A 16880-nucleotide genomic window follows, 5' to 3' on the forward strand; every position below is an offset into this window, starting at 1 on the left:
TATCTAGCATGTTTCCTTGCTTTTACCTTGAAACTTCTTCATTTTTCAGCTCCTTTCTTTTTTCCTGCTTGTGATCTCCACTTCTATTGCACTGTGGCCTTTGGCAGCCCAAAGGTGTCTTGCTGCCTGTAATGTAATAAACTAAACTAAACTCCAGCCATTCTTCCTTACTGTCTGGAACTCTCTGTGTGGCCTCAAAGCCGCCCTTGCTCCCTAATTTCCTTTTGACCTCCCATTCTAAGTCTGTTGAAGTCAGTAGGCTAAGGACATAACTGCATTTAGGGCTGCACTTTTAATCTCCACCCCCCAAGTTGAACCAGGTTTTAAGTGGTTTGCATAACTGCATTTGTCCCCCTTATCCCTAGGTTCTCTCTCAACCATTGTCTCTTTTAGAGTTCAAACGCCTTAGACCCATTGTTATAATCTCACCCCCCCTCCCCCCAAAAAAAACAACCTCTGGAAGGCTCTGCCATATCTACTAAAAATTGTTTCCATGCTTATAATGAAACTGCAGTCATTGCATTTTAAAATCACGTCTTAAGCACAGTTTCTTCTATGTTTCTGCCTAAACGTTTTTTTTTTACCAGCCTTTTCCATTTCTGGGAGACCTCTGTGTGTTTTATAGTGGAAATCCTGACACAGTCTTACGCTGAATGTTGCGGTACACGAGTTCTTGTGTTTAGGTGGCTGCATTCCAGTAGGACAGCTCATTATGTACTTGCCTGCTGCACGTTTAAAGCGCAGGAAAATACCATATAGAGGAAAAAAGAGGGTATGAGACATTACTAAAGCCCAGTTCACGCATACAATAAAATAACATGAGAAAGCTTTTAGTTGGGACGTCACTGCAGGCAACAGATAGAAGAATCTGGCCTTGAATATCCCTTTGCATAAAATGCTCCCCAAAGACAGAAAACAAGCCCTTCAAGGCAGATGTCGTCTTCATCCCCCCCCCACCCCCAGTTCCCTTACTGGGCTGATTGTCTATTTTCAGAAGGGCTTTAAAATCAAGATACATCACAAAATGTGATCCTGCACCAGCAGACTGGTACAGTCCATTGTGCCACCTGACCTGTCACCTTCTCCTCTTACCTGTATGAACAGACGTGGAAACATATACAATTAATTGCAAGTGGTGCAGGCAGTAAATTATTTAAATATTCTGATTGTGGCTGTCTACACAACCAATTCTCTTGCTGCTCCAGGGGAGAAAAAGGCAATGTGGAATTTCCTAAGGCTCTTGCCTATTGATATGATAGAGCGGGGGTAGTCAAACTGCAGCCCTCCAGATGTCCATGGACAACAATTCCCATGGGAATTGTAGTCCATGGACATCTGGAGGGACACAGTTTGACTACTCCTGTGATAGAGGATGCTGTGCTGCATTTGAGTTACATCCTTTCAACCATTGAGGAACAGTAGAGCACCAAAAGAGTCATGTAGGAAATGTAACATTGGTGACATAAGCACTGAGCCTTACCCACAGCAGGAGATAAAACTGGAGTAAATTAGGGGAAACTGTCAGATTGCTGAGGACAGACAGTGTCCTCAACTCTTCTTAAGCTTTAGGCTTGCTGTCCTTCAGCCCCAGTGCTCTTTCTGGGGCCATTACTTCCTCTCGAGTTCTTTCACTATTGATGTTGGTGTGAGATAGCTTTGTTGCTTGCATTCCTTCAGTAGTTTCCTTTTCACGTAGCAGAGAAACGGGTTAAGCTTGAGGCCTGATTAGAATCATGTTTAGCAGGCTTACATCCTTATCTTTCTTACCAAGCTTACAGTGGTAGTTGAGTGGTAAAGTTGTGCTCTAGAATCATAATGGAGGAATATCTTGCATGGTGGACTGGAATGTTCCCCCAAGGCCAGTTGTGAAATAGTTTTACAAGAACACTGCCAATGCAGTGTCAGTTGATAAGTCTTATGAAATTACACCTATTAGGAAAACTGACCAGTAACCCTAAGGCACCCTGACAGTGATGTGTTTCGTTCATCTTTAGATTGAGCAAAACTTAATTTGTGTAGAATTATTCAGGAGAACAGCATGCTCTGGAGTCATCCATCAAAAGGGAAATTGTGTCAAAGGTTGTGAAATGCCTTTTCAACTTTTCTTCTTTGCTGGGACCGCTGTGCTGTCCTATCATATTAACTCACACAAAAAGTCCAGTGGGACTTCTCTCCAGTTAAGTAAATTTTTAACTAAAGCATCAATAATTTGTGAAAAGTGACTGTACAAGGTTACTATACATTCTTGTTCTTTCGTTAATCTACTTGTAGCTGTTAAGGAGGCATTAAGGTATTCTATAAACATTTCCCAAAAAATTGCATTCAAGCAGTTGATGGGAGTTTCTTGAAACTGGCATGTCTTTGCCATCCAAATTTGATCCTAAAGGATCTTGTAAGGGCAGTCTGAAAAGAATATAAGGTTGATCATGTCCTAACACCTACTGAGTTTTACCTTAAAAATATGACATTGTCATGGTGTGGTATGGCGAGTTCACAAGAGTAGTTTACTACTCAAAGGGGAATATGGCTATGTTGTGGAAGGATAAAAATTGCCACACCTGTTAAATTCTACATACCACCTCCCAGTTCATAAATTTGAGGTTGTCTAGGAATTAATCAATGACATGGGAAGATGCTGCAGTTTAGCATTAGAACTTTGCATGTAGAAGGTTCTCAGTTCATAGAATCATAGAGTTTGAAGGGATCTCCAAGATCATCTAGTCCACCCCCCTGCAGAATGCAGCAAATTCACAACTACCTGCCCAATCACAGTAACTCCATGTCCAGATGATGCCTCTCCCCAAAAAGTTCTCTGATAGAAGGTTTTTGAAAGCATTCTACTATGTTCAAGTCCATGGAGAGACATAGAGAGGTCAGCATAGTCCAGGGTCCCCAACCAGGGGTTCATGGACCCCCAGGGGTCCACAGGAGCTCTGGAGGGGGTCCTTGGCATTTCCCCTTCTGTCTTCATGGACTTGGCCACAAGCTAGGGGACCAGCCACTTCCATTGCTCTTCCCCCCCCCTTCCTGAGTGTGAGTTCTCTCATGGTTTCTGTGACTGGAAGGGGGCAGAGTCTGCATGCCTACTCTCACCTTAAACCATGTCCTGCCCCCCCCCCCAGTCCTCCTCAATCCTGCCTGTTAACAAAGGTGGTGATGTCACTTCTGGTGTCATGTAACTAATGGGACAATGTCAGGGAGGCATGGCCAGCTGACATACCTTCTGGGGCTCCTTAAAGCCTGAAAAAATATTTCAGGGGCTCCTCCATGGTCAAAAGGTTTAAAAAGGCTGGCGTAGCCAGTACTGAGATGGATAAACTAATGATTTAGAAGAAGAATTGGTTTTTATATCTTGCTTCTCTATCAGAAGGAGTCTCAAAACAGCTTACAATCACCTTCTTTTCCGCCATTCCCTGTGTGCACAAGGGGGAGGGAGCTCCCCTGGTGTATGCTGCCCGTTCTGATGCAACCGCCCCATGCATGCAATGCGGGGCTGGAAGCTTTTGGAGCACTCTGTGGTGGCAGCAGCGGTGGGGGGGAGCGGGGGCATGGGGCCCCCACTGCACGATGGTGGGGAGCAGCATAGTGCTCTCCCACCATGGTGGGAGTGAGAGGATGCCCCTGTAAGCTCTGCGGAGCTGTGGAACTAGCAGGGCCAAAAGGCATCCCTGCAGGGAGGCCATAGGTTGGGGGAGGGGCCAGGCACTGGGCCAGCCCTTGCCAACACCCACAGCAGACCCAGGGATGCAGAAGACTCCCCGAAGCCCTGCTGCCGCCATCTCAGGAGTTCCGGCCCATGCATAATCGCTCCTTGAGAGGCTTTACTGTGTTTCAGGAAAGTTGCCCATCATTACTGATCTTCTCATTTAACATACTCTGAACACACTATGAAAGCAGCTAGTGTAGAGTCTCCAACAATTTTTATGATAATTTTTTAAAAGATTTTATACTCAGCTCTTGATGTGACAGGGATAACACAAATAGTTCTTAAGACACTTTCTGGCAAACGGTTAAAGGAAACCCTTAATGAACAGAAACTTGAAGGCAAAAGTAACAGCCCAACCACTTCCGTTCATTTTTATCTCTTGCTTAAGATTTTAACGGTTCCTGACTTATACTATGTGTGCGTTGCGGGCTGGTAAAGTATATCAGTTCAGTATAGTTGCCACAAAAATGTAACCATTTCCAAAGAGCCTGATGTTGCTAATCAAAACTTTTAGTTTCATATCCTCCAGCATTCTTTGTAACCTCTTGCTCATTTGTTCTGCAGAAACACCAAGAAAAATAAAGTTACTGAAGATTTCTAATCAGTTCAGCATTTGGAGTATACCAGTTCTCTTCCAAATCTTTTTTTCTATGACTAATTGGAATTTGGGATTGGAACTGGACAGCTTAATGGAGGAATGGTCTATCAATAACTACTTGCCATGGTGACTAAAGGAAACCCCTAAGGCAGGGGTAGTCAACCTGTGGTCCTCCAGATGTTCATGGACTACAATTCCCATGACTACAATTCCCATGCTGGCAGGGGCTCATGGGAATTGTAGTCCATGAACATTGGGAGGACCACAGGTTGACTACACCTGCCCTACCGGAAGAGGCAGTAAATCTTTGAGTATCAGTGCTTGGTGGCGACATCAGGACATAGCCCTCATCTCTGTGTCCTGTTCATTGGCCCTCCAGAGTAACTGGTTGCTCACCATTTGCAACAGGATGCTTTTCTTAGGTCGTACACATTTTCTTAGGCCAACTTCATTTCTGGTGCCTGGATCTGGAGAAGTGATTGTACATCTCAGGTTGGCTGGGGACGATGAGACACAGAACTGTCCGAGCCAACAGGGAGCTTCATGGTTAAGTAGGAATTTATAAATTAATGTTTAACAATCCAGTATACTGTAGCTCTCACTGTCCATTTCATTCAAGACTAAATTGAGCTGGATGTCTTCAAGCATGTTCATAGTTAGTGACATCTGGTAAGAGAGCGCCTTCACTGGAGGCGGTCACCAGATGTCACTAACTGTGAACATGCTTGCTCTCTAATCCTCTCATGGCCATTACTGCGTCCACTGGCAGTGAATTCCATGTTTTAATCACACTTGGCGTAAATTACTTCTGTTTGTCCATCCTGAAACTTTTGTCAATCAATTTCTTTGAGTGCCGCAGAGTTTAGTCTTATGAGAGAGGGAGAAAGCGTTCCCTGTTCATTTTCTCCACACCGTGTAAAATTCTATGTCCTCCACTAAGCACCTTTTTTTCTCAATCAAAAATGCTGGACTCTGTAACCTTTTCTGATAGGGAAGCAGGTCTGTCACGCCCAGTCTCCACCATATACAAACTGTTAAGCTTGAATTATTAAGCAGTATTTGTTGTCTTACTACCTTGGCCTTTGTGCACAACCTCCACACCTTCATGCTTCTGGAGCTTCATAAATTGCTTCTTCTGACCTCTCTCTTGCTCTGGTGACAGCAGTTACAACTAGAGGCCTCCATGGTTGTGGTGCCAAAGCTCCCATCCCAGAGAGTTTCATCTGCCTCCCTCTATCATTGTCTTCTAGCAGGTGAAAATGTGTTTTGTTGGGCTTTCCCTCACTCTTAGGGCCCTCCTCGCTATTTCTACATCTCTGTTAATATGTTTTAAAAAACATTTTAAATATTGTTTATGTATTTATATTTTTAAACAGTTTTAATGTGTTGATTGTTTGCTCCCTTGGGGACCCAAAAAGTTGGGTGGAAAGGGAGCAGACAAATGTTTTAAGTAGCTAAATAAATAATACCATTGCTAATGTACAGTATTCTCCCGGGATCTTCAGAGGAAGTGTGCAATGTTCACATGTGAATGAATAAACATGAAAGCACATTGCCTTTGTGAAAGGAAGAGTCCACGTTCCTTGATTCCAAAGACTTGGGCTGCAGTAATTACTCGATGGTGGTAATATGGACTTAAGTAACCTATATGCTGGTAGATTTTTTCAATGTCAGGTGTATTTTCATGTTTATTTTCTGAGACAGGCATTTATTTAGTCAAAAGGAAGTAAATTACTTTAATTGAATCCTTTCAAAGTATTGCAGACTAAAAATGCTACAGAGATTTCAGTGAGTTAATTGGTGAAAGCAAAATAACGAGTGACTATTTGTATTTTGGGGGCTAAATGGATGCTGTAAAATATGTGAAGATACATACACCAGTTGGAAGCACATCTTAAGGCTTGCATTTTGACAGGCTGGGAGCAGTTCAGAGAAAATTATTTGATGGCACCAAGGCTCTGGAATCCCACTGTACTTGAAATCAGTAACAGCATGCAGCTTCTTGATCTGCTAGAAGCTATTTCCATTTTCTGTCTTCTTCAATTGTTTAAATAACACCACAGAGACTTGCGCATCTTCTGCATTGGCCACAGTTAGCTAATTTATTTTTTCTTTGGTGGCATTTTTGACAGGACAGACAAACTCTTTAGCTTTGTTGGGAAATGGGAGGATAGGTTTGGGATTTGCAATCGGAGAGTGGCTTTGCCAACATACTCTGCTGTTTAATGTGGCAAAGCAGCAGCTGTACAGAAGACTCTCGGAACTAAATGGCCTGCTTCATCTTACATCCAAATAAACAGCTAGGCAATGATGCTCCGAAGGGATCATTTTTCTGAGCAGGCCAAGGGATCTGCTTCAGGGCAAGGCTGCTGATGCCCTGGCATGGATCAAAGACAGGGTGCGTCCAGTCAGGTCTTTGGAGTGTCGATGCGCTGTACTGGAAACTTTTTTGAGCTCTTGGCTTTTAATACGAGTGGCTTTACTTATGTTAAGTGGCTATTAGTCAGTATAGCAGAAATGGAACTGCAGTACATTTCTGAGTATTCATTTCAGATGACAAGGGAAGATGGTTGCCTCAACCTGTAAGTGTTCTCCAGAAACCTCTACAGTGGGCTGGATTAGATGGACCTTTGGTGTAATCCAACTTGGCTCTTATGTTTGCATTTATAATTCGAATTCCAAATAAAAGGTACATCACAATTAGTTAATTAACCATGACTTTAGATCTTGTTGCCTTCAAAACAACAGGAGACGTTGCTTCTATTGCATTTATAGCTATGTCAGGGGAGGCTGCTTCTATTGTGTTTCCACTATGGCTCATATAAGTAAAATTTCAGAGAAAAGAAGGCCAAAACTATAGTTTTCCCTTAACAGATTTAATGTGTGGTTCTTAGTGGATCTGAGCAATCCAGTTAATTCAGTAAGAGCTATAGGAACTATCATCAATAAGTTACTATATTTGTGGGTAAAATGGACATTGAGAACGTGCCAAATTGTTTAGACAGTATTGTCATGAAACTGCACAGCACAAGATGACCTTTGTTTTCCAATAGAACGTTGTAATCTTTTGTCTAATCAATCTGTATAACGCAGATTAAATTCAGAAGTATTGATAACTGAGGATACATTAAAAATTGGAATATTAGATTGGTTGAGTCTAAACAAGGAGAGCAGATGAACTCTCAGAAGCCTAGAGCGGTGGTCCCCAACCACCGGGCCATGGCCCGTTGCCGGGCCGCGAAGGCCCTGGCACTGGGCTGCAGCTCCCTCTCCCCGCCCCCCCCCAGCAGTAAGAAACTTACCAGGCCGCAAACTTGCGGCCTGGCAAGCTTCTTACTATGGGAGGGGGGAGAGGGAAGCAGGGCCGTGCATTGCGCACATGCATTGCGCACATGCATTGCGCACGCTCATTGCACACGCACGGCTTGTGCAGTCGGGCAATCGCTCTCCTTGCTGCCGCTGGTCCCCAGCCTCAAAAAGGTGCTACACTTGGATTGCACCCTTTCTCAGGCGGCTTATGAGGAGTCCTCCTTTATTATCACAGATATCCTGGGAATGAATTGAGGTTGAGAGTCATTTGACCAAGGTTGGTTCGTGACTTTCCTGACTCAGCTGGTATTTGGACCCTGATCTAAGTACAGCACAGACTCCTACTTGTTGACAGTATAAGATGAGAGAGTCTAACTTTTCCTATGTTCAGCTTTTTAGAGCCGTGTAATTTGCTGCCATTTAACAAGCAGCAGTCCCTAGCCTTGGTGAACATTATTTCCTGCTTAAAGGGAAGAGATATTATACATCTAGAGAAGCTGTGCTCTATTGCCAGTAGTAGGAAAGGAGCTTTCAAACATTCGCGGGACTTTTAGTCTATAAATATCCCATAGCCCGTGTGTGTATGTGTGTTGTTAATTATTGGATTTCATTCTATGTACGTTAAGTTCAAATATAGTTGTTGGGGTTAAATTTGGTTCAAGGGTATAGTACTTTTTAAAAACACAACATTTTGAGGGTGGAGAATTTCCCCTCAAATAATTTGTTAGGCATCCCCAGAAGAAAAAAAGATGGTGGCACCAGAACACAAACATCTGTCGTGGAAATGATGTAGGGGGTACCTATTTCCTTATAAAGGATCTATGTTAGGTTAATTTCCTAATCCGCCCCCCACTTAGTGGCTTACCTATTAAATTGACCAGTACAAAACCATCCTTCTCACACATTCTTGACTAGGAATATTCTAACACAGCGAAAGCTGGCAGGGGCTCATGGAAATTGTAGTCCATGGACATCTGGAGGGCCGCAGTTTGACTACCCCTGCTTTATACTCTTGTTCTGAGAAGTAGCATGAGACACATTGCACATGGTTCCTTACCACATAAAGAAATCCCTAAGGTAAAACTGGGCTTTATTTCACATATGGATTTCAGTAACCAGTGGGATAAAAACAGTTATGTCTGATAAATTTGTGTCTCACAATTTACTTTGAACTGCTGCAGTTTTCAACTTTAAACTATTGGTTTAGGATGTTTTGACACAGTAGGCCTGTGAGTTTGCTTTCGGATATTTGTGTAACTCTTCACACATTCACCCACCCTCCCCCATTCTAGCTTGGAAAGAATGAATAAATGGCTTTAGGCCCCAAATAAATCCTGGAACAATAAAATAATAATAATTTGCAACCAATAATTTGCAACCAATAAGCTTGGTAAGAATTTTCGAAATTGCTTTTCATTTTTAAATAGTGTTTTCTGTATAATAAGTTTCTTAAGTAGCACAATAAAATCAGAGTCCAGTAGCACCTTTAAGACCAACATATATTTATTCAGGGCCTCTGATGAAGAGTGCTTGCACTTATTGTGGTTGATCTTAAAGGTGCTACTGGACTCTGATTTTATTGTGGTTTAATGGTTAATGTGTTGCTTTAAAATAGAGAAACTTTGGTTCCCAAGTGCCTTTTTAAACTAAGAGCAGACGTGTAACAGAACTGTTGATATTTTGCAACCCTATGGGTTTCTTTTCCCCTGATGGCTTGTCTTTGTATCCTTGCAATTAAGAAACTGTAAGGTACTGGAGCATGTAAAATCTTAATTGTTTTGAAAGAGAGAGGAACTAGTTTTCACATCTGTTCATATCCTGAAAATGTGCTGAGAAATGAGAGCATCATGGCTATGACTTAAAACTTAGTGGACTCTAGGAAAAAGAAGAGTTATACTTTTCCTTCCGAAAGTAGGTACCAAGTGTTCTACAGTATAATAATTATTAAAGGTGGGTTCCACTGACCACTTCCCTACAATTAAATCACTTTCTAATGTCACCTCACAGTGAAGGTTTATGTGGGATCCAGTGTTATGTATTTCACATTCTCTCATTAATTGGGCCAGGGCAACGTTATTCAGCAATACAAGTAATTGTGCTATTTTTCTATCTTCATAACATTGGAGTCAGCTTTTGAAACACTGTATCTGCCTACATTCCAAGTGTCATCAAGTCTGGCTGAATTTGTCCCGCACAATATTCATTGTTTTCTCCGCTAAAATCCTTGACCATGTCCAAGATGCCAGTCTAGCAGTAGGAATTTGGTGGGGACAGATGGGACATACATTAAAATATAAATACATAAGATAAACTGTAAACAAAGCCATGGGATTAAAGTGATCTAGACTGCAGTCTGTTCATGTGCCTTCTTGATCACTGAAATGTCTCATTTTGGACCTGGATATGGTTTTCTTTTTTGTGCAATGTTTATTTTCCCTAAAGCTTATTGCCCTTCTGTTCTAACTCTTGTTTCTTCGTCTTGGCAGGTCTCTTCCTTATTCTAGGCTTGATCTTGTACCCTGCTGGCTGGGGTTGCCAGAAGGCAATAAGCTATTGTGGACCTTATGCTTCTGCTTATAAACTTGGAGATTGTTCCTTGGGTTGGGCTTTCTACACTGCTATAGGTGGCACAGTCCTGACCTTCATCTGTGCTGTTTTCTCTGCCCAAGCTGAAATTGCCACCTCCAGTGACAAAGTACAAGAGGAAATTGAAGAGGGGAAAAGCCTTATTTGTCTCCTTTAATGAGCCAAGAAATCCGTCAATGTCTCAGGTGCACTGGGTTCAAGGGGCTTAGCAAATGGACTCCTCTGACTGAGTGATGGAAACAGGAGCTTCCTGAAGACTAGGAACTGTGCAGCCACTGAGGACTACGGGCAGAATAAGAAGAAAACGATGCTACAGAAATCCTGGCGCCTAGCTGTATTGGCAGGATGCTGCAAAACTCACATTTATATGAACTGCCTGACAGTTGCAAAAATTATCCAGTCTTTTTGACATTCGGCACCATGAAGGAATCTTCAAAAGTGTTTTGTTGAAAATGCCAACATTTTCAAGTATGCACAGAACGAGATGCCATAAACCAGGCTTTGGTTTCAAGGGCTTTTGTCTTTAGTCACCTGGTCAGTGGTAGCATTTTCCTTGGCGGCTTTTTGTTGTTGTTTTAAGCGCAGCAGGTCATGTTGTATAAGACATGTGAAAAAAAGATTGTGCTGAGGAATCAAGCATTATCCAAACTCAAGCTATTTGAGCGGTGGGGGAAGATGATCTAGATTTTCATTTCAGCAGGGACAGTAAGCAATATATTGCCCAGTAAATATACCTGCGGCACAGAGCTACCACAAAGAAGTACAGGGTAATGTAGCAGCCAGAAGCAAAGCTAAATTTTGTTGGTCCCCATAGTACAGGCCTACTGTCTAGTTGATCTACCTGTAGAGAGTAGGAGACAAAGCAAGCATTCTGACTACTATGAAGTAGTAGCCTTGAAGTTGTGCTTGGGCTTCATCCAGTAGCAAGCTTTATACAGCAAATGCCATTGATGGACATAGCCTGAGACTTTCAACAACTGCTTCTTGCCGTCATTTCAACTGCAGCCTGCCCTTGTGCTCATCCCAACTATCCCATAAGAGAAACCATGTTAAAGCTCTAATACTTTTGAAAAGCTCTTTTGACATTTGTATGACATCTATAGGAAATGCTGATGAATGCAGTGAATGGACATTCAGTAATGGCTCCACCCCATTCCTTAGGATTTTATAAAAACTCATTCTGATAAAAGAGCAGTGTGCTGCAGTGGTGGATATAGAAACGTGAAGGGCTATCAAATGGCCAAGTTTCAAATTTAGATATTACATCTGCCTTACTAACATTGATATTGTGCCTCTTGATAAGCAGTGGAACACACAAAAGATGTGAAAGCAAGGAAAACGCAAAACTTTATGTCAACCACTAGTGATAGACCACTTATTTTTTTACCATACTTGTTATTATTTTTTATTGAGACAGCCAACTCAAAGGAAAAAATAATGTCTACCCCTCAGGATGGCTGCACAATCTTTTAACCACTGGTATATAGTAAAAGTATTCCCAGAAGGCACTTGTGAAATAATAAGTAACAAGCTAGGCACATGGATATTTTGTAAGCTGTCAATATCTGTGTCAATCCGTTGACTATTTGAAAAGCTGATGCTGGTGCCATGAAAGGGAGCTGTACTAGACACGCAAAGCATAGTACATGTCAGGATGTACGAAGACTAGAGAAGACTATAAGTATGCTAATGTGAAGTTTGCCATTCAGCAAACGACTTCACACTATGAGGCTGGGGTCTGGTGAGCAAAACAACTAATTGTTTTCTAGTTTGCCAGTGCAGCAGACTAATCTCATTCTATTATTTGTAGAGGTGCAGGACACAACTTGTGGCCCAAGCCAAGCTATTGTGACCTGCCAAGCATCTACTAACCTGTTTTTTTTGTGTTTTGTTTTTTAAGATCCTCTTGGAAAACAGTCATATTGTATAGTACAAGGCCAGGGGTAGTATTCTGGGATAGCTCTGGTGCAATGCCTCTTAATTCACTGTGGCCAAAATCCAGGTGAGCATTAATGGTTTTCCAAAATTTCAATTTCTGACAATGTACACTTGAATGGCCATTTCACTAAATGCTAAAAAAACATATTGGAGATTCAGCATAACAGCAGTTTAAAGGAACCCCCTAGATTTTCAGCCTTCTTTAAAAAAAAAACCTATTGGGTATATGTCAAAGGCTTGAATCCATCTATATTTTCACAGGTTTGGGGGCATTTTTTGTTGATCTGCCCTCATGAAAGAAACATACTATCCCATCCAAGCTATTCCTTGGGGTCCCTGTCCCTCATGAGCTGCATTTTGTGGTGTGTTTTGGGTTGCCTCAGGAGAAAGGAATCAGTGAAAACTGCCCTTTTTGCCTCTGCCTGGGGAGGTGAAGATTAAGGACTTTACAAAACAAGAAACTGAATGAACAAATCGGCCCTGACAGAGCAAGCTGAAGGGATAACATTTATGGAACAGACCAGTACAAGCTGCTCTTGAGAACGCCTTGTTTGAAAGAATAGGTTGAACCTACCAACTATTGCTTTTATTTACCAGGACTTCCAAGTTTCCCACTTCTTTGTTCTTCAGGGTTCCAAAATGAATATATTAACTTTACATAACACACTGAAATCCAGACTGATAGCAAACATTTTCAATCTTAGTGTGTTTTATGGTAAAATGTATTAACAACAGTTGAAGTGACACTCAGTTCATCAGGAATTCCACATTTTAATCTGCATTATCTACAGAATGCTTTCACCTTTAATCACAGGACTAGCATTTGTAATCTAAGCCAAGTTTGCAGTAAACTAGCTTTCACCATAAAGCAGGTTGCAAGTTCAGTAATTTGACAAGCGTCTATTCACCTGAGCAACAAATTAGATTTGTTTCACTGTACACACAGGGAGACTTACCTATAATTTGGTGCCAGTCCTGACTTCATCCGCTGTGGTGGATACTAAATCGGCACATCTAAAGTTTGTCAAAAAGCCCTGTCTTAAGAACATATTGATGCAGTCTTTTACATGCAGCAGTGTTTGAATACAGTTTTCTTCCTAACAAAATACCCATTTACATAGTGGGGATTTAATTATTTGTGAATATGGAGTACCCACATTATTTGCAAACAAATGTTTCACAGACACAATAATACTTAGGTCCCAGTTTTTGTATCAGTACATGAGCTGAATTATGGTACATTATGTTTCCATGAAAGGATTGTCTCATGTGGGCTTTTGCTGTTGTTGCTGTTTTTACACTGATGTATTGCAGCACTGTCCCACTTGGAAACAAGTTCCACTGCCATTTTCAAATGTTACAAGTTCATGTCCTCAGAGGACTAAACTCTTGGTCAATACCAGGCATTCTGTGATTTAAGGAGTACAAGTTCCAAAATGCTTTACAAAAATAAAATGTCAGCTACACAAGAAGCCAAATGTGACTGCTTCTTAATGTGTACTGCATTAACTCAAGGAACAGTTGGTGTTTTTAAACCTGTGTTCTAGATTTCTTTTTTTCAAGTATTTCACAGATTTTGAGCTAATATTCATTAAATATCTGTGGTTGAATCACTTTTGTAAATGTTTATTGTATAATGTGCCATTGATCTTTCCAAAGGGTAGTAACTTCAAAGGGTACACATAAACACTGTGTGTGATGTGCAATAACAAGTAGATAAATGAAGATTTGAAAGGGACAAGGATAGTGGCTCTTCAATGGACAAATAAAGCTACTATTTAACATTTATTATGTGCCAACCGTGTGCTTCCCTCTTTGGAAAGAACATATGGAATAACAATACAAGTGATGATGAATCTCCAGACTCTTTCGAACTAGCTGGGTAATCCAGGCCTAATTTATAGCCTGAACTCTAAATGTGAAGGGTATTTTGATATTTAGCAACCAATAAGCTCATCAGAAAAAGGAAACTGAGGGGAAGAAATGTTTGATATGTTTCTGTTAACACACAGTAATACATTTCTGTTGAGCTGTATTGTTAATTTAATGTGTCTACAATATAGCAGTTTCTTTGCCTAATAAAACAGTTATTAACTCCTGGAATTTTCTTGTAGCTCATTTCAAAACTGCATTATATTAATGGCAATCTCAACAAGCAGCCTTTTGAAGACACTCTAGCAAAAGTGAATTTGGAACAAGTTACAGGAAGTACAAAAAATGAGACTGCTGTTGTTTTACTGCTCCAGTTACAAAAGGAAGGGCAAATAACTTATCAGCAACCGCCTGTTGAAGCTCTTTAAAACTCTCCCATCAGGTCTTTGGTAGAAGCCAGGGTGCAGAAGATCTAGGGGCCCCTCCATATTTAAAAATGTTCGAATCCAGATCACTCTATACTGGAATAGTTGACACACCTGGGAGTTGTTCCCTGAGGCTCGTGGGGATGGAGGATGGGATTGGGCTGGAGTTTGCTTGTTTTATGTTTTAGTCTTTATGGGATTTTAATTTTTTTAAATTGTAACCCACTGCAAGATGCTTTGTGATAGCATCTCCAAACAAACAAATAAAACAAAGTAAAATGTGAACAAAATATATATATGCCAGTATAAAACTTGTTGCTTTCTGTTCTGATTTTATACTTCCAAAAAACAACAATAGTTATATTAACTAACATCATTTGTCAAAAACCTGAGTGCAGGCCTGAATTTGATACAAATAAAAGTAATAGACTATGGGAAAATATGGTGATTTAAAAAATTACCTTATTTCCCAAATGCCATTTTATTCTAATAATGTTTGATCCAGAGAAAATCACCAATTACTGTGTCTCCTCATATTTATGTGGATAAAAGTCAGTCACATTGTATACATGACGCAGACTGTAAATGAATGAGCTGCTTTAGGCATTCAGAATCCATGTAACACAACTCTTTTGTCGTTCCAAGCTCCAGATACAGATTTGCTGATCTTGGAACAAAACTGACTTTCTAGCCCAGGACGAGGAATGATAGCATGGTGCAATCCTATCTCCTATGGCTGAATAATGAAGAGACATTGCACACTACTTAAGATGATAGTCTAGGCTTAAACAGAAGTCATTGATAAAGGTATCCCCAGTGCAAGCACCGAGTCATGTCTGACCCTTGGGGTGACGCTCTCGAGCGTTTTCATGGCAGACTCAATACGGGGTGGTTTGCCAGTGCCTTCCCCAGTCATTACCGTTTACCCCCCAGCAAGCTGGGTACTCATTTTACAGACCTCGGAAGGATGGAAGGCTGAGTCAACCTTGAGCCGGCTGCTGGGATTGAACTCCCAGCCTCATGGGCAAAGCTTTCAGACAGCTGCCTTACCACTCTGCGCCACAAGAGGCTCTTAAGTCATTGATAGTCACAGAATATACAACACATTTTAATCATATGCTTTCCATTACGGAGAAAGACAGTTTACTGGGGCAGTCAATCCCACATACCTTGAATAGCATTACATCAAAGAATGTAATGTAGAATCTGCACCATTACAAACTTATTTATTTATTTATTTGATTTTTATCCCGCCACTCCCTGAAGGCTTGCAGGATTTGCACATGAGATATATATTGAATTTCAATGATTTAGGGTATGATCCTCCCCACAGCGCTATCAAGCAAGCCCCAGCCAATCCAAGGCATACTTGCCTAGAATATAATATGGTTCAATAGATGAAATAATTGCAAGAGTTGGATAATATGAACCAACACCAGCCCTCTCTAGGAGCTGCTGTGGCCAGTCTCAAGCAAAAAGGCAACAAAGTAGGTCATGCTCTTCAAACAATATTGAGCCAACTGATCTGTTTAAAAATATCTGATAGACTTGCAAAGTATCCCTGTTCAATCAGTGAGTATATTTTAAAATTTTGTCAGCATTATCTTAAATAGCCTATTTCTAAGAACTAAGACAATCCCATTATGTTTGAGACATTCTCCTGGGTAAGGAGGAATAACATTTATGTTATGATCTTAAAAATTGTGTTTGGACAAACTCAGCCATTTGTACAAACTCAACTACTGAGTGGCCATATGCAAATGTGTGCTGATTAATTATTTAAATTCATAGCTGTCATGATTAAGGTTTCTTAACAAACCAGGTTTCTTAACAAATCTAAGCTTGTTGAGATAACCTTTAAAAATGAAAACATATTATACATTTTAATGTTGCTACAGCATTGTGCCTGCTCAAATAATGTGTAGGTTATTGTTATGGGAAGGCCTCCAGTTCATGTGTACTCCTTCCCTCCTCCTCTACCACAAAAAATTCCTGGTTCCCGATAAAACAAAGTTTCTCATGAAATCTAAATTGAACAAAAACAACCTGTGAATTATTCTCTTGGCCCCAAAACAGAGCCCAAACCCGAGTTAGCCTCGATGATTTCCTGTTCTCCATCCCATAATGAACCATGGTTTACTGTTATGTTTGGGTGCATCCTTTGTCTCCAAAGAATAAATGACATCTGCCAGTGAAAGTTACATTCGGGAATGTTCACAATTTTATCATGCCCAGTTTGTGACTCAGATACAGTTTACCATCTCAATACTGCGATCTGCCTAGCAGGCAGACAATCATTGAATCATAGAATAATAGAGTTGGAAGGGACCTCATGGGTCATCTAGTCCAACCCCCTGCACTATGCAGGACACTCACAACCCAATCGCTCATCTACTGTAACCTGCCACCCCCTTAAGTCTTCACAGAATCAGCTTCTCCGTCAGAT

At 41.1% G+C, this 16880-nt stretch overlaps 1 protein-coding gene across 3 annotated transcripts in view; it reads left to right on the forward strand.

Annotated features, from left to right (window-relative positions):
- LHFPL2 (LHFPL tetraspan subfamily member 2) overlaps positions 1–14240 on the forward strand; it is a 104313-nt gene extending 90073 nt beyond the window's left edge. For all 3 annotated transcript variants that reach the window (XM_077347326.1, XM_077347329.1, XM_077347328.1), the window contains exon 3: positions 10100–14240. In XM_077347326.1, coding sequence (XP_077203441.1) covers positions 10100–10356 — 257 coding nt within the window. In that variant the 3' untranslated portion in view covers positions 10357–14240. The remainder of the gene's footprint in view (positions 1–10099) is intronic.
- The last annotated feature ends 2640 nt before the right edge of the window (positions 14241–16880 follow it).

Source organism: Paroedura picta, chromosome 7 (genome assembly GCF_049243985.1).
Source record: "Paroedura picta isolate Pp20150507F chromosome 7, Ppicta_v3.0, whole genome shotgun sequence".
Lineage (NCBI taxonomy): Eukaryota > Metazoa > Chordata > Lepidosauria > Squamata > Gekkonidae > Paroedura > Paroedura picta.